This window comes from Cherax quadricarinatus, chromosome 7 (genome assembly GCF_038502225.1).
Source record: "Cherax quadricarinatus isolate ZL_2023a chromosome 7, ASM3850222v1, whole genome shotgun sequence".
NCBI lineage: Eukaryota > Metazoa > Arthropoda > Malacostraca > Decapoda > Parastacidae > Cherax > Cherax quadricarinatus.
Genome location: NC_091298.1, coordinates 45,494,304 through 45,514,652, shown reverse-complemented (window position 1 = coordinate 45,514,652; position 20,349 = coordinate 45,494,304). Strand labels below are relative to the sequence as shown.

General features: G+C 40.2%; 1 protein-coding gene across 1 annotated transcript in view; it reads right to left on the bottom strand.

The window, feature by feature from the left end:
- LOC128687076 (cell adhesion molecule Dscam1) overlaps positions 1–20,349 on the bottom strand; it is a 422,243-nt gene that overhangs the window by 302,589 nt on the left and 99,305 nt on the right. The window contains exons 7-8 of the mRNA XM_070082112.1: positions 6,465–6,596; positions 5,616–5,783 (exon numbers count right to left, since the gene is read on the bottom strand). Of these exons, the coding sequence (XP_069938213.1) occupies positions 5,616–5,783; positions 6,465–6,596 (300 nt within the window). The remainder of the gene's footprint in view (positions 1–5,615; positions 5,784–6,464; positions 6,597–20,349) is intronic.

The following is a 20,349-nucleotide window of genomic DNA, read 5'->3' as shown; positions in this document are numbered from 1 at the left end:
TTATCAATTATCTCTTTCTTCATCTCTATAGTAATTCTTACCCTTTGAGGTGTAGGGTTGGCACTAGAAGCTTTCTTGGGGCCCATGGTCACTTATTTTCCAGAAACAGCACCGAAAATACTGTAATAATACGAAATATTCCGAGTGTATGCTTGGATGTTACCGCGGAGGCTGGCTGGTAAACAATGGGACGGAGCGGCACATGTGAGGCTGGCTGAGGGCACATTGGACGCGTCTCGGACGAAAATCGGTATGCGGGTTTTTAATCGGTATGCGGGGCAAAAATTTTGCGATAAAAGTAATCGTTATGCGGAAAAATCGCTATGCGATGCCATCGTTATGCGGGGGTCCACTGTATATATATTTTTTTTTTCAAAAAGTCGGCCGTCTCCCACCGAAGCAGGGTGACCCGAAAAAGAAAGAAAATCCCCAAAAAAGAAAATACTTTCATCATCATTCAACACTTTCACCACACGCACACATTATCACTGCTTTTGCAGAGGTGCTCAGAATACAACAGTTTAGAAGCATATACGTATAAAGATACACAACATATCCCTCCAAACTGCCAATATCCCAAACCCCTCCTTTAAAGTGCCGGCATTGTACTTCCCATTTCCAGGACTCAAGTCCGACTATATTAAAATAACCGGTTTCCCTGAATCCCTTCATTAAATATTACCCTGCTCACACTCCAACAGATTGTCAGGTTCCAAGTATCAATCGTCTCCATTCACTCCTATCTAACACGCTCATGCACGCTTGCTGGAAGTCCAAGCCCCTCGCCCACAAAACCTCCTTTACCCCCTCTTTCCAACCCTTTCGAGGACGACCCCTACCCCTCCTTCCTTCCCCTATAGATTTATATGCTTTCCATGTCATTCTACTTTGATCCATTCTCTCTAAATGACCAAACCACCTCAACAACCCCTCTTCTGCCCTCTGACTAATACTTTTATTAACTCCACACCTTCTCCTAATTTCCACACTCCGAATTTTCTGCATAATATTTACACCACACATTGCCCTTAGACAGGACATCTCTGCCTCCAACCGTCTCCTCGCTGCTGCATTTACCACCCAAGTTTCACATCCATATAAGAGTGTTGGTACTACTATACTTTCATACATTCCCTTCTTTGCCTCCATAGATAACATTTTTTGACTCCACATATACCTCAATGCACCACTCACCTTTTTTCCCTCATCAATTCTATGATTAACCTCATCCATCATAAATTCATCTGCCGACATGTCAACTCCCAAGTATCTGAAAACATTCACTTCTTCCATACTCCTCCTCCCCAATTTGATATCCAATTTTTCTTTATCTAAATCATTTGATACCCTCATCACCTTACTCTTTTCTATGTTCACTTTCAACTTTCTACCTTTACACACATTCTCAAACTCATCCACTAACCTTTGCAATTTTTCTTTAGAATCTCCCATAAGCACAGTATCATCAGCAAAAAGTAACTGTGTCAATTCCCATTTTGAATCTGATTTCCCATTTATTTATTTATTTATTTAGAAATTTTAGCATACAAACAGAGGTACAAAAAATACAGGTAAGAGCAGCATGCCAAAGCCACTTATATGCATAGCATTACATCCTGGCTTAACATTAACTTAAGATTAACTAAGCAATGATGAAATCAGTGATAAGACATTATTGTAAACAGATAACTATAAAATACAAATATTACAAAGACAGGTCATATGGTTGCATGCATTGCTGTTCATTCAGTAGAATGGAGTATTCTGTTAGGTAGTGTATTTAAAAAAAAATAACAAAGTTAGGTTTAACATTTGTGTGATATAATTGTGAGTAACATTTAGGATATACAATTTATATGGTTCAGTTATTCAGTATTTATTTGGTTTTGAGTGAGTAAGTGAACTTTGAGAAGAGACTTGAATTTATGAACAGGTAGTGTTTCTTTTATATTTAAAGGTAATGAATTCCAGATTTTAGGGCCTTTTATGTGCATTGAGTTTTTGCATAGCATGAGATGGACACGAGGAACATCAAAGAGTGATCTGTGCCTTGTATTATGGTCATGTGTTCTGTTGAGGTTGGCAAGGAGATGTTTGAGGGGAGGGTTAATATCAGAGTTAAGTGTTCAATGTATGTAATAAGTGCAATAATAAGTATGGATGTTTTGTATGGTGAGTAGGTTGAGTGTTTTGAATATTGGTGGAGTGTGCTGCCTGTAGTGAGAATTTGTTATCATTCTAACTGCAGCCTTTTGTTGGGTAATTAGTGGTCTGAGATGGTTAGTTGTTATATAGTTGTTAGTTGTTATATAATTTAATCCCACCCCTCTCCCGAACACCCTAGCATTTACTTCTTTTACAACCCCATCTATAAATATATTAAACAACCATGGTGACATTACACATCCCTGTCTAAGACCTACTTTTACCAGGAAGTAATCTCCCTCTCTTCTACACACCCTAACCTGAGCCTCACTATCCTCATAAAAGCTCTTTACAGCATTTAGTAACTTACCACCTATTCCATATACTTGCAACATCTGCCACATTGCTCCTCTATCCACTATCATATGCCTTTTCTAAATCCATAAATGCAATAAAAACTTCCCTACCTTTATCTAAATACTGTTCACATATATGCTTAAATGTAAACACTTGATCTACACATCCCCTACCCACTCTGAAGCCTCCCTGCTCATCCGCAATCCTACATTCTGTCTTACCTCTAATTCTTTCAATTATAACCCTACCGTACACTTTTCCTGGTATACTCAGTAAACTTATTCCTCTATAATTTTTACAATCTCTTTTGTCCCCTTTCCCTTTATATAAAGGGACTATACATGCTCTCCACCAATCCCTAGGTACCTTCCCCTCTTTCATACATTTATTAAACAAAAGTACCAACCACTCCAACAATATATTCCCCCCCTGCTTTTAACATTTCTGTCATGATCCCATCAGTTCCAGCTGCTTTACCCCCTTTCATTCTACGTAATGCCTCACGTACCTCCACCACACTTACATTCTGCTCTTCTTCACTCCTAAAAGATGGTATACCTCCCTGGCCAGTGCATGAAATTACCGCCTCCCTTTCTTCCTCAACATTTAAAAGTTCCTCAAAATATTCTCGCCATCTACCTAATACCTCCCTCTCCCCATCTACTAACTCCCCTACTCTGTTTTTAACTGACAAATCCATACTTTCCCTAGGCTTTCTTAACTTGTTTAACTCACTCCAAAATTTTTTCTTATTTTCATTAAAATTTCTTGACAGTGCCTCTCCCACTCTATCATCTGCTCTCCTTTTGCACTCTCTCACCACTCTCTTCACCTTTCTGTTACTCTCCATATACTCTGCTCTTTTTATAACACTTCTGCTTTGTAAAAACCTCTCATAAGCTACCTTTTTCTCATTTATCACACCCTTTACTTCATCATTTCACCAATCACTCCTCTTTCCTCCTGCCCCACCCTCCTATAACCACAAGCTTCTGCCCCACATTCTAATACTGCATTTTTAAAACGATTCCAACCCTCTTCAACCCCCCCACTACTCATCTTTGCACTAGCCCACCTTTCTGCCAATAGTCGCTTATATCTCACCCGAACTTCCTCCTCCCTTAGTTTATACACTTTCACCTCCCTCTTACTTGTTGTTGCCACCTTCCTCTTTTCCCATCTACCTCTTACTCTAACTGTAGCTACAACTAAATAATGATCCGATATATCAGTTGCCCCTCTATAAACATGTACATCCTGGAGCCTACCCATCAACCTTTTATCCACCAATACATAATCTAATAAACTACTTTCATTACGTGCTACATCATACCTTGTATGTATTTATTTATGCTCTTTTTCATAAAATATGTATTACTTATTACCAAATTTCTTTCTACACATAGCTCAATTAAAGGCTCCCCATTTACATTTACCCCTGGCACCCCAAATTTACCTACTACTCCCTCCATAACATTTTTACCCACTTTAGCATTGAAATCCCCAACCACCATTACTCTCACACTTGATTCAAAACTCCCCACGTATTCACTCAACATTTCCCAAAATCTCTCTCTCTCCTCTACACTTCTCTCTTCTCCAGGTGCATACACGCTTATTATAACCCACTTTTCACATCCAATCTTTATTTTACTCCACATAATCCTTGAATTAATACATTTATAGTCCCTCTTTTCCTGCCATAGCTTATCCTTCAACATTATTGCTACTCCTTCTTTAGCTCTAACTCTATTTGAAACCCCTGACCTAATCCCATTTATTCCTCTCCACTGAAACTCTCCCACCCCCTTCAGCTTTGTTTCACTTAAAGCCAGGACATCCAGCTTCTTCTCATTCATAACATCCACAATCATCTCTTTCTTATCATCTGCACAACATCCATGCACATTCAGACTTCCCACTTTGACAATTTTCTTCTTCTTATTCTTTTTAGTAATCTTTACAGGAAAAGGGGTTACTAGCCCATTGTTCCCGGCATTTTAGTTGACTTTTACAACACGCATGGCTTACGGAGGAAAGATTCTTATTCCACTTCCCCATGGATATAAAAGGAAAATTAATAAGACCAAGAACTATTAAGATAAAATCAAAGAAAACTCAGATGAGTGTGTATAAATAAATGTGTACATGTATGTGTAGTGTGACCTAAGTGTAAGTAGAAGTAGCAAGACATGCCTGTAATCTTGCATATTTATGAGACAGACAAAAGACATCAGCAATCCTACCATCATGTAAAACAATCACAGGCTTTCGTTTTACACTCACTTGGCAGGACGGTAGTACCTCCCTGGGTGGTTGCTGTCTACCAACCTACTACCTACAATGTATATATGTATGTATATATGTATATATGTATGTATGTATATATATATATATATATATATATATATATATATATATATATATATATATATATATATATGTCTTCTTCTTTCAACACACCGGCTGTATCCCACCAAGGCGGGGTGGCCCAAAAGGAAAAACGAAAGTTTCTCCTTTTACATTTAGTAATATGTACAGGAGAAGAGGTTACTAGCCCCTTGCTCCCGGCATTTTAGTCGCCTCTTACAACACGCATGGCTTACGGAGGAAGAATTCTGTTCCACTTCCCCATGGAGATAAGAGGAAATAAACAAGAATAAGAACTAGAAAGAAAATAGAAGAAAACCCAGAGGGGTGTGTATATATGTGCTTGTACATGTATGTGTAGTGTGACCTAAGTGTAAGTAGAAGTAGCAAGACGTACCTGAAATCTTGCATGTTCATGAGACAGAAAAAAGGACACCAGCAATCCTACCATCATGTAAAACAATTACAGGCTTTCGTTTTACACTCACTTGGCAGGACGGTAGTACCTCCCTGGGCGGTTGCTGTCTACCAACCTACTACCTATATATATATATATATATATATATATATATATATATATATATATATATATATATATATATATATATATATATATTTTTTTTACCACTCACAGCTTATCTGAGTGTGTTGAGCTCACAGTGACCTCAAACCCGTAGTACTATGGCATGGATGGCGAAGTGGTTAATTTAGTTATTCCTTTTTTTTATATTTACAACACTCACCTTCCTCATCAGTGGCCGCCTGTATAACTTCTGAGGGGGTGCCCAGCCCTAGTGTGTTCTGAGCAGTAACTCGTAAGTGATAAGCCGTGGCAGGAGTCAACTCATGGATGATACCTTCTGTCTGGTCCCCGGGAACACTCAACTTTTCTGGCACGCCTGGCCATGGTTCTGTCAATACACATTTCTTTAACAATTAAAGTATGCAGTTAATGACCAAAATGTTGTGCATAATTATGGTCTTTTATCAACAAGATATTAGCAAACAATTAACTCATGCTTATTGTAAGTAATGAATAAAAACAGCATTAACACAGTCCAGTACAGCCTCTCCTCACTTATTGATGTAGTTCCTTTCCTAAAACCATGTCGGTAAACAAATTTGTCGCAACAGAGCAGCATACTATAATGGTAGTGAGTTTGTGTCAACCATCTTTGATATTGCTTTAATGTCACCTTTGAACCATTTAAAACATTTTTAGCATAATTTTAAATGTTATACAGTAGTATACTGTATATTGTAATAAACAGAATAGTGGAAATCAGCTCTAATATACATTATTTAGGTATGCATACTGGTCAGAGAGCCCGTTGTAAGTCCAAGTCATCAGTAAACGAGTACATCGTTAAGTGAGGAGAGGCTGTACTAGATGAGGGTTAGCATTAACTTAGTATAAATATGAATGTACAGTATTTTTTTTCAAATAAATATGGAGGAGATTGGTATGGTTTGCTATCCTGTACACAATTCTCATTATAGGCCCAGTATACATAAATTATAGACATAGGCTCATTATTGAAAATTAATTTGGCTAATTAAAATTGTTATTTGCCTATTAGCATGATACTGACCAGAGGCTAACTTATACTGGATGAGGTAGTTCTGGATGGGTGAGTTACCACTGTACGGAGCCATCCATGAGAGTTTCACTCGACGACTGTGTGTCTCAACCACTCGCAGATTCTTGGGTTGCTCAGGCTCCTCTGCCAGCGGGAAAGATTGCAGTAAATTACTATTTGCTGTATGAACCTCCATCATCCATCACAATGCACAATGTTACAGGTTTGATGTGACAGAAAAAAAGTTGCAGCATGCTAAAGGCAAGAGGGAGAAAGTCAACTTAATGAATAGAGGTAAAAAGCCCATTAACCGTTTCACTTTCACTTTTACAACCCCTGCTTGCAAACTTGCTCTCAGTGCTGTTGAATTTTCAAAAAAAAAAAAAAAATCTGATGAAATGATAATCTTTTTCCTATGGTAATGAAACCAAAAGTAGGAAATTTGATGGAAAACTTATGGAATTATGCTCTCACAAATTTGCCATCTCAGCAATATTTACACATCAGCGATTTCACCCATTTTGAGCCCTATTTTATGCCAATTTCATTTTTCCAGTTGACGATATTCACAGCTATTTCACTAGCACTCCTTTTTTCTATCAATTGAGTACAAGAAACAGCTCATTTACCTATTTGAACTACCCAAATATAGTGATCAGAAATTGGTAATTTGGCCAATTTCATACAAAATTCAAGTAAGGCTAATTTCAAAATAGGGTCCAGAATAAACAATGCAAACATTCCTGGCACTAAAATAACATTTTCTCTGTTCACTAGTCACATCTCCAGGCATCTTATATTACACTTGCTTTTGATTTTGAATTTTTATTCACACAAAAAATAGAAGATTTACTGTGATGAATGGTTTGAAAAACCGACAAGTTGAAGATTGAGACACTTATGCAACATATAGGAATCTTTATTCAGGAAACGTTTTGCCACACAGTGGCTTCATCAGTCCAATACAAAGTAGAAAGGCATAAGGAGAGGAGGAGTTTGAGGTAATCAGTCCCTCAGCCTGGAGTCGATGTGTTCAGTCCATCAATCTTGTAGAACTGATGGACTGAATTGATGGACTGAACACATCGATTCCAGGCTGAGGGACTGATTACCTCAAACTACTCCTCTCCTTACGCCTTTCTACTTTGTATTGGACTGATGAAGCCACTGTGTGGCGAAACGTTTCCTGAATAAAGATTCCCATATGTTGCATAAGTGTCTCAATCTTCAGAAGATTTACTATTATACAGACTACTGCATTAATGTAAAAATGGTATAAACAATATCTGAACATTTGTGAAAGCATATTAGACCCACCATTGGATGCATGATGTGATTTATTTACTCTTGAACACTGGCAAAAATAGAACATTGCTACTACTTTGAGCTCAATTTCAACCTACTTTCCTTCATGAAACCAATCAAAATCATCACCATTTCTGTAATATTTCTTCCATTCCATCAAATGAGACCAACAAAACGAGAATACAACCATAAAAACCATACAAAAATACACCACAAATTCGCTATCTTAAACCAAAAACACAGTCACAGTTTTTTTTCTCATTATGCACTGTGCTGCAGGATTTTTTTTTTATGCAGTGCACATAAGACCCATTCTCTCATACCTAGGCCCAAGTTTACCATTCACAGCTTATCTGAGTGAGCCAAGCTCAACGGGACCGACAATGAAAGGGTTAAAGGTGAGAGAAAGAAACTCGAAGAAAGGGAGGTGAAAATCTAGTGGCACAGTGACCCTGATAGAATAAACTTTAGTAGTTAACCCACCACAACCGAAGTATTTACAACTTGCGCGCACACGCGCGCGCGCGCACACACACACACACACACACACACACACACACACACACACACACACACACACACACACACGTGAAGCAGTATCGCTGAATAGTGCTCCCAGGATTTAGCGTTATATTGGCTGTCCTAAGATATTATTAGCGGTCATCGTACATGAGTGAATCAGTGAACATACCTACAAGAGTGCAATAGCTTTCAAGAGTGCGAATAATGTGATAAGATCAAGAATTTTTACAATTTAGATTTGAATGAATTGTGAGTGAGGGAGGGTAGCAGTCAGCTGATCAGGCTGCTGGTGCAGTGTTGACACAAAATATCCAAACAGTTAATTGGGTTAACGGTGTGATCTGAAATATTAACAAATACATATGTTAGTTGGTTATAACAGCAGTGTAGTGATAAGGTCATAAAAGAGTGATTAAGTAAATACTGAAAGTAAGAAAAAATTAGTCAATCCCCAGCTGTTGGTGTTGTGAATGTAGCTAACATCATCAGACTTGTTATGACCATAATACTGTACTAAAGAAAAAAGAGGGAATACCAAGTCTTAAAAGAAAAATAAAATAAAAACTTGAATGCATGATAAAGTTCCTGAAGGAGTTACAAAATTGAAGGAGTTGATAGCAGCCGACCAGCAGGAACCTCCATTGTTGTGCAGACGACATCACTTGCCTATTTGTGGTTAATTTTGGTTAGTGTCTAAAGTCTCAGTGTCTCGCCCTGCTGGTTGTATGCTATGCCATCACTCTCTCCCTATTTCAGTACCAGGAGATAGATAGTGGTTAGTAAATTATCTAAATATCGCCAGGTAAACTCCAGAAGAGTTGTGTAGCCTAGTGAACCCCCCCCCTGTTTTTCTGAGGGACAAGCTAGTAAACAAGTACGCACATACAAACACACGTGTGCACCCGTAATTATTATTATAATAAACATTAGTATATATTAATAAGGAATTGAGTGAGAAAAAATAATCCTATAATCTTCAAAAAGTAAAGTAGCGTAGTGTACGAAGATCTGGGCCGGGAGAGTACCGGTGAACCAAGAACAATAACAAATAGTGTTAACGTGACCCCCCCCCCTCTTTTTCAAAGAACGACAAGCTAGTAAAGACACACACACACACAAACACAAGTGTACACACAAACACAAGTGTACACAATTAATATTATATAGCATATATTAGTGTATATTAATAAGGAATTGACTGTGAAAATTTTTTTATGATCTTCAAAAGAGTAGCGTAGCCTAGTGTGCGCACGAACACCCACACCCACCCACCCACACACACCCACACACACCCACACACCCCCACACACACTCACACACACCCACACACATCCACACACACCCACACACACCCCCACACCCCCCCCACACACACATACACTCCCCCCCTCCCCCACCGACAACTCACTCCTTCACCTGATCCCTCCCCTCCCTCTTTCACCCTCCCCCTTCCCATCTCTCCCTCCTTCCCCCTCTCCCTCTCCGACTCACCCACTTGCTTCACTCTCCTTCCCACTCACCCTTCCCACTAATCTCCCACATAGCCACAGTTCCTCCTCTACCTCGCCCCCCCCCACACTCTGACATACACAATACTAACCTAACATACAGAATTACATAGGTTTCCCACTCTGAGGCAATCAGGATAAAACAAAAATGGGTTGCCAGAGAGCGACAAGAAAATCCAAGGGACAGGAGGAGGAAACTGCAAAGGAAGATTGGGCAGCAGAGCTCATAAAAAGGGAACATGAATGGGAAAAGAAACTAGAAGAACTTAGCATGAGAATGGAAGAGAGGATAGACATGGAAAGCAGGAAGTGGGAGGTGCAAGTCAAAGCAGCAGAGGCCAGGATACAGAGTTTAGAAGAGGAACTGAAAAATCTGAAAAATCTGAAACAGCCTAAAGAACTAAAGAACATTTTGGGATTGACAACAGAGACTGCTACCTCAGTCACAAATAAGGGGACTGTAGGGAAAGAAGGAGCAAAACAGTATGTAGAAGCTCAATCAGTGGAGAATGTAGTAAATGAAAGACCTAAGCTACATGTGGAGGCCCTAACAGACCACAGCAGAGCCCAGGGAAAGCCGAGAAGGGAAAATGATAGGCCACTGAGCCCAAGTACATTAGCTAGTGAAACTGAAGAAAGGAAAGCTGCAATGGAGGAAATCAAATTGAATGAGAGGATACACAGGGATATGCAGTGGGAGAATGAAAGGGTGAGGTCAGTCTTTGTGTATGGGCTCCAGGAAGTTGAAGGGGAAACATATGAAGCCAGAAAACAAGGGGGAAAAAAAGCAATTGAAAGAATCATGAAAGCAATAGGAGAAGACGACATGACCCAGCTGGAAAATTTTCGGAGAATAGGGGGGTACGTAAAAAAAAGAACCCGGCCAGTGAAAGTGACCTTCAAGGCAGAATCGACTCTGAACAGGATCCTGCAGGAGAAAGCACGATTAACCCTTTGAGGGTTTTGGTCGTACTAGTACGCATAAATTCTAGCGGCCTCAAATCTAGTGGGAGAAAGCTGGTAGGCCTTCATATGAAAGAATGGGTCTATGTGGTCAGTGTGCACAGTCTAAAAAAAATCCTGCAGCACACAGTGCATAATGAGAAAAAAAAAACTTTGACCATTTTTTGGAATAAATCAGCGACTTTGCAGTGTATTTTCGTATGGTATTTATTGTTGTATTCTAGTTTTCTTGGTCTCATTTTATAGAATGGAAGACATATTACAGAAATTGAGATGATTTTGACTGGTTTTACAATGAAAGGTGCCTTGAAATTGAGCTCAAAGTAGCAGAAATGTTCGATTTTTATCAAACTTCAAAAGTAAACAAATCGTGCCAAGCGTGCAATACACGTCAACTGGTGAGTCTAATATTCTTTCACAAGTGCACCAATAATATTTATACCATTTTTTACACTAATGCAGTAGTCTGCATAACAGTAAATCTTATATTTTTTGTGAGAATAAAAATTCAAAGTGGAAAGCAAAAGAATATAAGAGGGGCCTTGAGACGTGACTAATGACTAGAGGAAATGTCATTTTAGTGCCAGGAATGTCTTTCTTGTTTATTCTGGACCCTATTCGGAAATTGGCATCTTTTGAAATTTGTGTGAAATTGGCAAAATTGCTAAATTCTGACCACTGTACTGGATAGTTGAATTTCATAAATGGGTGGTTTCCTGCACCCATTCGATAGAAAAAATGGAGTTCTAGCGAAATATTCATGTTTTTTTGTCGACTAGTACAGTGAAATTGGCCGAAAATGGGGCTCAGAGTGGGCAAAATCGCCGATGCGTAAACATCGCCGAGACCGCTAAATTTGCGAGAGCATAATTCCGTAAGTTTTCTATCAAATTTCAAACTTTTGGTGTTTTTATGATCGGGAAAAGATTCTCCGTCTTTTCATAAGAGAAAATAATTTTTTTTTTTTTTTTAAATTTGGCCGACCCTGAGAACGAGTTTCGGAGAGGGCCTGTCAACCCTCAAAGGGTTAAGGGACATGCCGGCATACAGGAAGGTGTATCTCGACCGCGACAGAACACAAGCAGAAAGGCAGAAACAGAGAGAGATGGTACAAAGGCGAAAGGAGGAATGAGAGGGGATGGAGAAGACAGACAGGAGATCCCAGACACAGGAAGATCAAATGCAGCCTCCCTCACAACTTCCTATAGAAGCCTTCCAACCAGGTCAACCCCAGTGCAACCAAACACTCTAAACCAAAACACCCATGCCACATCCAATGCCCCCACCCACTGCATTACAAACTCCACCCCCACAGCAACCACCCATAGTTCCTTATCAGGTCTCCCACTTCCCCAACCCCAATACACCTCCCAGACCACAATCTTAGAAAAGAAGTTGAAGGTGTGGTATACAAATGCAGATGGAATAACAAATAAGTATGAGGAGTGGCACGAAAGAATCAAGGAGACATCCCCAGACATAATAGCACTCACAGAAACAAAACTCACCAGAATAATAACAGATTCAATCTTTCCAACCGGATATCAAATCCTCAGGAAAGACAGAGGGAGGAGAGGGGGAGGAGTTGCACTGCTCATTAAAAACCAGTGGGGGTTTGAGAAAATGGAAGGAATGGATGGCACGGGCGAAAGGGACTACTTAGTAGGAACAATCCAGTCTGAGGGACACAAGGTGATAATTGCAGTAATGTACAACCCACCACAGAACTGCAGGAGGCCAAGAGAAGAATACGATGAGAGCAACAGAGCAATGGTCGACACACTAGCCGAGGTGGCCAGGAGAGCGCACACGGGGGAGCAAAGTTACTAGTTATGGGTGATTTCAATCACAAGGAGATTGACTGGAAAAACCTGGAGCTCCATGGGGGTCCCGAAACATGGAGAGCCAAGATGATGGATGTGGTACTGGAAAACCTCATGCATCAACATGTTAGAGACACTACCAGAGAGAGAGGAGAGGATGAACCAGCAAGACTGGACCTTGTATTCACCTTGAGTAGTTCTGACATCGAGGATATCATGTATGAAAGGCCCCTGGGAGCTAGTGATCATGTGGTTCTGTGCTTCGACTACATAGTTGAGCTCCAAGTGGAGAGAGCAGCAGGAATAGGGTGGGAAAAACCAAACTACAAAAGGGGGAATTACTCAGGCTTGAGGAACTTCAAGATTCAGTGGGAGAGGGAACTGACAGGAAAACCAGTACAAGAAATGATGGACTATGTGGCAACAAAATGCAAGGAGGCAGAGAAGAGATTTGTTCCCAAGGGAAACAGAAATAATGGGAAGAACAGAACGAGTCCTTGGTTCACCCAAAGGTGTAGGGAGGCAAAAACTAGGTGTACTAGAGAATGGAAAAGGTACAGAAGACAGAGAACTCAGGAAAATAAAGAGATTAGCCGAAGAGCCAGAAACGAATATGCACAGATAAGAAGGGAGGCTCAGCGGCAATACGAAAATGACATAGCAACGAAAGTCAAGACTGACCCGAAGCTGTTGTACAGCCACATCAGGAGGAAAACAACAGTCAAGGACCAGGTAATCAGTCTGAGGAAGGGTGATGGGGAATTCACAAGAAACGACCGGGAGGGATGTCAGGAGCTCAACACAAGATTTAAAGAAGTATTTACAGTGGAAACCAGTAGGACTCCAGGAAATAAGAGCAGGGGGGTGCACCAGCAAGTGCTGGATGAGGTACATATAACCAAGGAGGAGGTGAAGAAGCTGCTATGCGAACTTGACACCTCAAAGGCGGTGGGACCAGACAACATCTCTCCGTGGGTCCTTAAAGAGGGAGCAGAGACATTGTGTGTACCATTGACAAAGATCTTCAACACATCATTTGAAACTGGGCAACTCCCCGAGGTATGGAAGATGGCAAATGTAGTCCCAATTTTTAAAAAGGGAGACAGACATGAGGCACTAAACTACAGACCTGTATCACTAACGTGTATAGTACGCAAGGTCATGGAGAAGACCATCAGGAGGAGAGTGGTGGAGCACCTGGAAAGAAACAAGTGTATAATTGACAACCAGCATGGTTTCAGGGAGGGAAAATCCTGTGTCACAAACCTATTAGAGTTTTATGACAAGGTGACAGAAGTAAGACAAGAGAGAGAGGGGTGGATCGACTGCATTTTTTTGGACTGCAAGAAGGCCTTCGACACAGTTCCTCACAAGAGGTTACTGCAAAAGCTAGAGGATCAGGCACACATAACAGGAAAGGCACTGCAATGGATAAGAGAATACCTTACAGGGAGGCAACAACGAGTCATGGTACGTGACGAGGTGTCAAAGTGGGCGTCTGTGACAAGCGGGGTTCCACAGGGGTCAGTCCTTGGACCTGTGCTGTTCTTGGTATATGTGAATGACATAACGGAAGGGATAGACTCAGAAGTGTCCTTGTTTGCGGACGATGTGAAGTTAATGAGAAGAATCAAATCGGATGAGGATCAGGCAGGACTACAAAGAGACCTGGACAGGCTACAAGCCTGGTCCAGCAACTGGCTCCTTGAGTTTAACCCCGCCAAATGCAAAGTCATGAAGATTGGGGAAGGACAAAGAAGACCGCAGACACAATATAGTTTAGATGGCCAAAGTCTGCAAACCTCACTCAAGGAAAAAGATCTGGGGGTGAGTATAACACCGAGGATATCTCCTGAGGCGCACATCAATCAGATAACTGCTGCAGCATACGGGCGCCTGCCAAACCTACGGATAGCATTCCGATACCTCAGTAAGGAGTCGTTCAAGACTCTGTATACCATTTACGTCAGGCCCATACTGGAGTATGCAGCACCAGTTTGGAATCCACACCTAGTCAAGCACATCAAGAAATTAGAGAAAGTGCAAAGGTTTGCAACAAGACTAGTCCCAGAGCTATGGGGATTGTCCTACGAAGAAAGGTTGAGGGAAATTGGCCTGACGACACTGGAGGCCAAGAGGGTCAGGGGAGACATGATAACGACATACAAAATACTGCGCGGAATAGACAAGGTGGACAAAGACAGGATGTTCCAGAGATGGGACACAGACACAAGAGGTCACAATTGGAAGTTGAAGACTCAGATGAATCAAAGGGATGTTAGGAAGTATTTCTTCAGTCATAGAGTAGTCAAGCCGTGGAATAGCCTAGAAAGTGAAGTAGTGGAGGCGGGAACCATACATAGTTTTAAGGCGAGGTATGATAAAGCTCATGGAGCAGGGAGAGAGAGGACCTAGTAGCAATCAGTGAAGAGGCGGGGCCAGGAGCTATGACTCGACCCCTGCAACCACAAATAGGTGAGTAATAGGTGAGTACACACACACCAACCAGATAAATGGTGCAGCATATGGGCGCCTGGAAATCTGAGAATAGCATTCCAATACCTTAGTAAGGAATCGTTCAAGACACTGTACACCGTGTATGTCAGTCCCATATTGGAGTATGCAGCACCTGTTTGGAACCCACACTTGATCAAGCATGTCAAGGTTTGTGACAAGGTTAGTTTCAGAGCTAGGGGGAATGTCCTACGAAGAAAGATTAAGGGAAATCGGCCTGACGACACTGGAGGAGAGGAGGCTTAGGGGAGACATGATACAAACATACAAAATACTGTGTGGAATACACAAGGTGGACAGAGACAGGATGTTCCAGAGAGGGGACACAAACAAAGGGTCACAATTGAAAGTTGAAGACCCAGATGAGTCAAAGGGATCTTAGGAAGTATTTCTTCAGTCACAGAGTAGTCAGGAAGTGGGATAACCTAGCAAGTGAGGTAGTGGAGGCAGGAACCATACACAGCTTTAAGATGAGGTATGATAAAGCTCATGGAGCAGGGAGAGAGAGAACCTAGTAGCACTCAGTGAAGAGGCAGGGCCAGGAGCCGAGTCTCGACCCCTGCAACCACAATTAGTTGAGTACAATTAGGTGAGTACACACACACACACGCACACACGCACGCACGCACACACACACAACACACGCACACACACAACACACACACACACACAACACACACACACACAACACACACACACACACACACACACACACACACACACACACACACACACACACACACACACACACACACACACACACACACACATGACCCTTCTTCCTCATAATAATAATAATAATATTTTTTATTTCAGCATGATAGAGAGGTTGTACAAAAAAGAATGAACATGCCGAAAGCCCCTGTATATGCAGAGCATTTCGGGCAAACTTGAGACTAACTTAAGCTTAAGAGGGCAATAACAATAATTTGTAAATTTAGGAGTTTACAATAAATACAAGATAACTGAATCTCCTATTAGTTCATTCTATATGGCTTTAATAAGTGTAATGGAGAGAATTACAGATAACGAGAGTAAGCATATGCTGTTTATGTACGATTCTTGCATACAGTCATGACATTGAAAATATTCATTTATAGCAATTACATATTTAGTTGATGATGGGATATGTTAAGGACATAAGGTGTTTTTTAACAGTACTTTTGAAAATGCTGGCTGAGTCAGTGGTTCTGGAGGTTTCTGGCAGATTTCTGGAGATTTCTCACTAACCAACACTTCCATAAATTCCTACAACATCTGTGCCCCCACACATTATGTCTGCCAACCACCATCACCCACTTAAACCAGTGATATGCTCACCTAATACCATACTCAGGTTACTTCTCACACTCTCTTACACACCAGTGGTATACACTACCCATTGAATGACATGAAAATATTGAGAGTGACATGATATATCAAACCAGCAGCAGGTGTACTCACACCCCATGTGTTGCTGATTGTTGCTTCTCTGGCACTAAACCCTCAGGGAATTAGGAGTTTGTTTAACCCTTTGACGTATATATACTCATAAATTCTAGCGGCTTTAAATCAAGCAGGAGAAAGCTGGTAGGCCCACATGTGAGAGAATGGGTCTGTGTGGTCAGTGTGCACCATATAAAAAAAATCCTGGAGCACGCAGTGCATAATGAGAAAAAAAAACTCCGACCATTTTTTTTAATTAAAATGCCGACTTTGTGGTCTATTTTCGTATAGTATTTATGGTTGTATTCTCGTTTTCTTGGTCTCATTTGATAGAATGGAAAAAATATTATAGAAATAGAGGTGATTTTGATTGATTGGAGCTCCAAGTAGGGGAAATGTTTGATTTTTGCCAATGTTTAAAAGTAAACAAATGATGCCATTGTCCAATAAATGTCCAACTAGCCATTCTAATATGCAGTCATGAATGGGTTGATGTTATTTATACAATTATTACAGTATTGCAGTAGTCTGCATAATAGTAAGTCTTCTATTTTTTGTTTGAATAAAAATTCAAAATAGAAAGCAAGAGTAATATCAGAGGGGCCTGGAGAGATGACTGATGAACAAAGAAAATGTTATTTTAGAGCCAGGAATGTCTGCATTGTTCATTCTGGACCTTATTTTGAAATTGTCATATTTTTTAATTTTCGTGAAATTGGCCAAATTGCAAATTTCTGACCACATTATTGGGTAGTTGAAATCGGTAAATGGGCAGTTTCTTGTACTCAATCGATAGAAAAAATGGAGTTCTAAAGAAATAGCTATGAGTCTGGTCGACTGGAACAAAGGAATTAGCCGAAAATAGGGCTCAAAGTGGGCGAAATCGATTTGTAAATATCGCCGAGGTCGCTAACTTCGCGAGAGCATAATTCCGTCAGTTTTCCATCAAATTTCGTTTTTTTGGTGTCATTACAATCGGGAAAATATTCTCTATCATTTCGTAAGAAAAAATAATTTTTTTTTTGTTTGAAATTTTGCGACACCAGGAGACACCTCAGAATTGGGGGTTGCGACAGTCAAATTCAAATTCAAATTCAAAGTTTATTCTCTATAAAGATTACAATGTTGAATTTACAGAATTTGGTTGTTGTGTGGTTTACATGTAGTTAAATAATGATTACAGAGTGTACCACTAGAACGCCTAGCATGGCTAGGCATTTCGGGCAGACTTAAGTTTAATTCTTTATTTTAAAATATTACAGATTATGAGGTAAGTTGGTATTATGGCTAAGTGACTAAATACTAGTTTGTGAGTTTAGCAATGTGAATGCTTTTGTTTTGGCACAGTACATAGTTTCAGTATTGGAGTATCATAGGATTCATTATTTTAAGATTGAGATTAATATTTCTGTTTATGGTCAAACGGGTGAGTGAGTGTAAGTGTGAACCACCAGGTGGTATTCGTGTAGTTAGTTGATGGGGTTTATCAGGGAGATAAGATGTTTTCTAATGGTAGTTTTGAAGGTGATGAATGTGTCTGCAGTTCTAGAGTTCTCAGGTAGGGTGTTCCAGATTTTAGGGCCTTTGACATGCATTGAATTTTTGTAAAGGTTTAGTCGGACATGGGGAATGTCGTAGAGATGTTTGTGTCTGGTGTTATGCCTGTGGGTTCTGTCACAACTATCAAGAAAGCGTTTTAGGTCAGGGTTGATATTGGAGTTTAAGGTCCTGTAGATGTAGACTGCACAGTAGTAAGTGTGGATGTACTGAACAGGGAGTAAGTTTAGATCTAAGAAGAGTGGGGGGGTGTGTTGCCAGGGATGGGATTTAGTGATTATTCTTACTGCAGCTTTTTGTTGGGTTATTATTGGCTTTAGGTGTGTTGCTGCAGTTGATCCCCAAGCACAAATAGCATAGGTGAGGTATGGATAAATAAGTGAATGGTATAGTGTGAGAAGGGCATTTTGCGGCACGTAGTATCATATCTTGGAGAGGATCCCAACTGTTTTGGATACTTTTTTGGTTATGTGTTGGATATGTGTGCTGAAATTCAGGTTGTTGTCAAGGTATAGGCCTAGGAATTTGCCCTCATTATGTCTGGTAATTAGAGTGTTGTCGATCTTAATGTTAATTTGTGCATCTCCTGCTCTGCTACCAAACATAATATAGTAATAATATGCATTCCTATAATGATTGTTATAGGAATGCAGTTAGAAGCCTGAGTAGATCTATAACCCACTATGATAACATGAACGTAGATAAGTATGTTTATGGAGCAACTTGCAATGTGAACAGACTGACTGATGTTGTAGTGGCCAGGCTTAGGCTTGGTTACAAGTACTTCTGGCAGTTTGGGAGACACACAGATGATGATCAAACTAAATGTAAATTATGTGATCAGGCATATGGTCACTCTCTTGAACACTATGTGCTTAATTGTCCACTTATTGAGGAATACAGAGACAGACAGTATAATAACCTATGTGACATGTCAAGATATCTTATTAATGAAAATAAGATACCAGATATACTAAGCAAATTTCCTAAATTTGCTTGTAACAGATAAGTGAACTATAGATACGTAGATATAAATCCATATGTATTCCTGTTAACCCTTTGGGGCCTAGTTCCTAGGCATTTTGTGTATCCATATGCTCTCGTGCTACCGTCCACAGGATGGATATGGGGTGCACAATAAACTAGCCACTTCGGTGGCAAAATCTAAGCGTAAGTTTATTGGCTGTCATCCAAATCAATATTTTGATCAGCTCCTCGTTAACAATGGTTTTGAGGGTGGCAAGATTAGGGTGAGAGATGACATAAGTCGTGTCGTCAGCAAAGAGAATGGGTTTCAGGTGTTGGGATACGTTTGGAAGATCATTGATGTATATGAGGAAGAGCAGGGGACCAAGGACACTTCCCTGCGGAACTCCAGTATCAAGTGGCCATGTTGTTGATGCTGTCTCTTTAATGGTAACATACTGATACCTATTAGTAAGGTAAGATTTGAAATAAGCAAGCGCATGGCCTCTTATACCGTAATGGTCAAGTTTGTGGAGTAGGATGTCGTGGTCTACTGTGTCAAAAGCTTTTCTTAGGTCAATAAAAATTCCTAGTGGATATTCCTTATTTTCCAATGCTGTGTAAAGCAGATCTAGCATTTTTATGATTGCATCATTAGTGCTTTTATTTTTCCTAAATCCAAATTGGCAGGGGTTGAGTATGTTTTGTGCTGTTATAAATGAATATAGTCTCCTGTGCACGAGTTTCTCAAAGATTTTGGATAGCAATGGTAAGTTTGACATTGGCCTATAGTTGTTTAAGTCTGTAGGGTCACCACCTTTATGTATTGGTGTAACCCTTGCCATCTTGAGTAGTTTCGGGAAGGTGCTAGTTTCTAGTGACTTGTTAAAAAGGGATATGGGCCGCTCGCTTGTACAGTAATGGTGGGACATTAGACAGATTCCCTGAGTTGTTTTTAAGTGACTCAAGGGGTTAATAGTTGGTTAAAAGTATTTTACTAACATTCATCACGTGTGGGTTGACTGTTGTTAAGTAAATCCCACTGGTGTTAAGTAAATTGTTAAATAAATTGCATTTCTTGTCAGGTCACCCTGCCTCAGTGGGACAAAACCAGTTTGTTAAAAAAAAAAATCCTATTAAATATTAATACCATACGTATTTGTTAGTGTTCACTCTGCCTAACAATGAGTTTTCAGCATGCACACCTAAATGTTACTCATCTCTGTACAGACACTGTATCATGTGGAAATAAAAATTATGATTTTAATGCTGACTGAAGACACTTTCTAGAAAGCTATTAACACAACACACAAG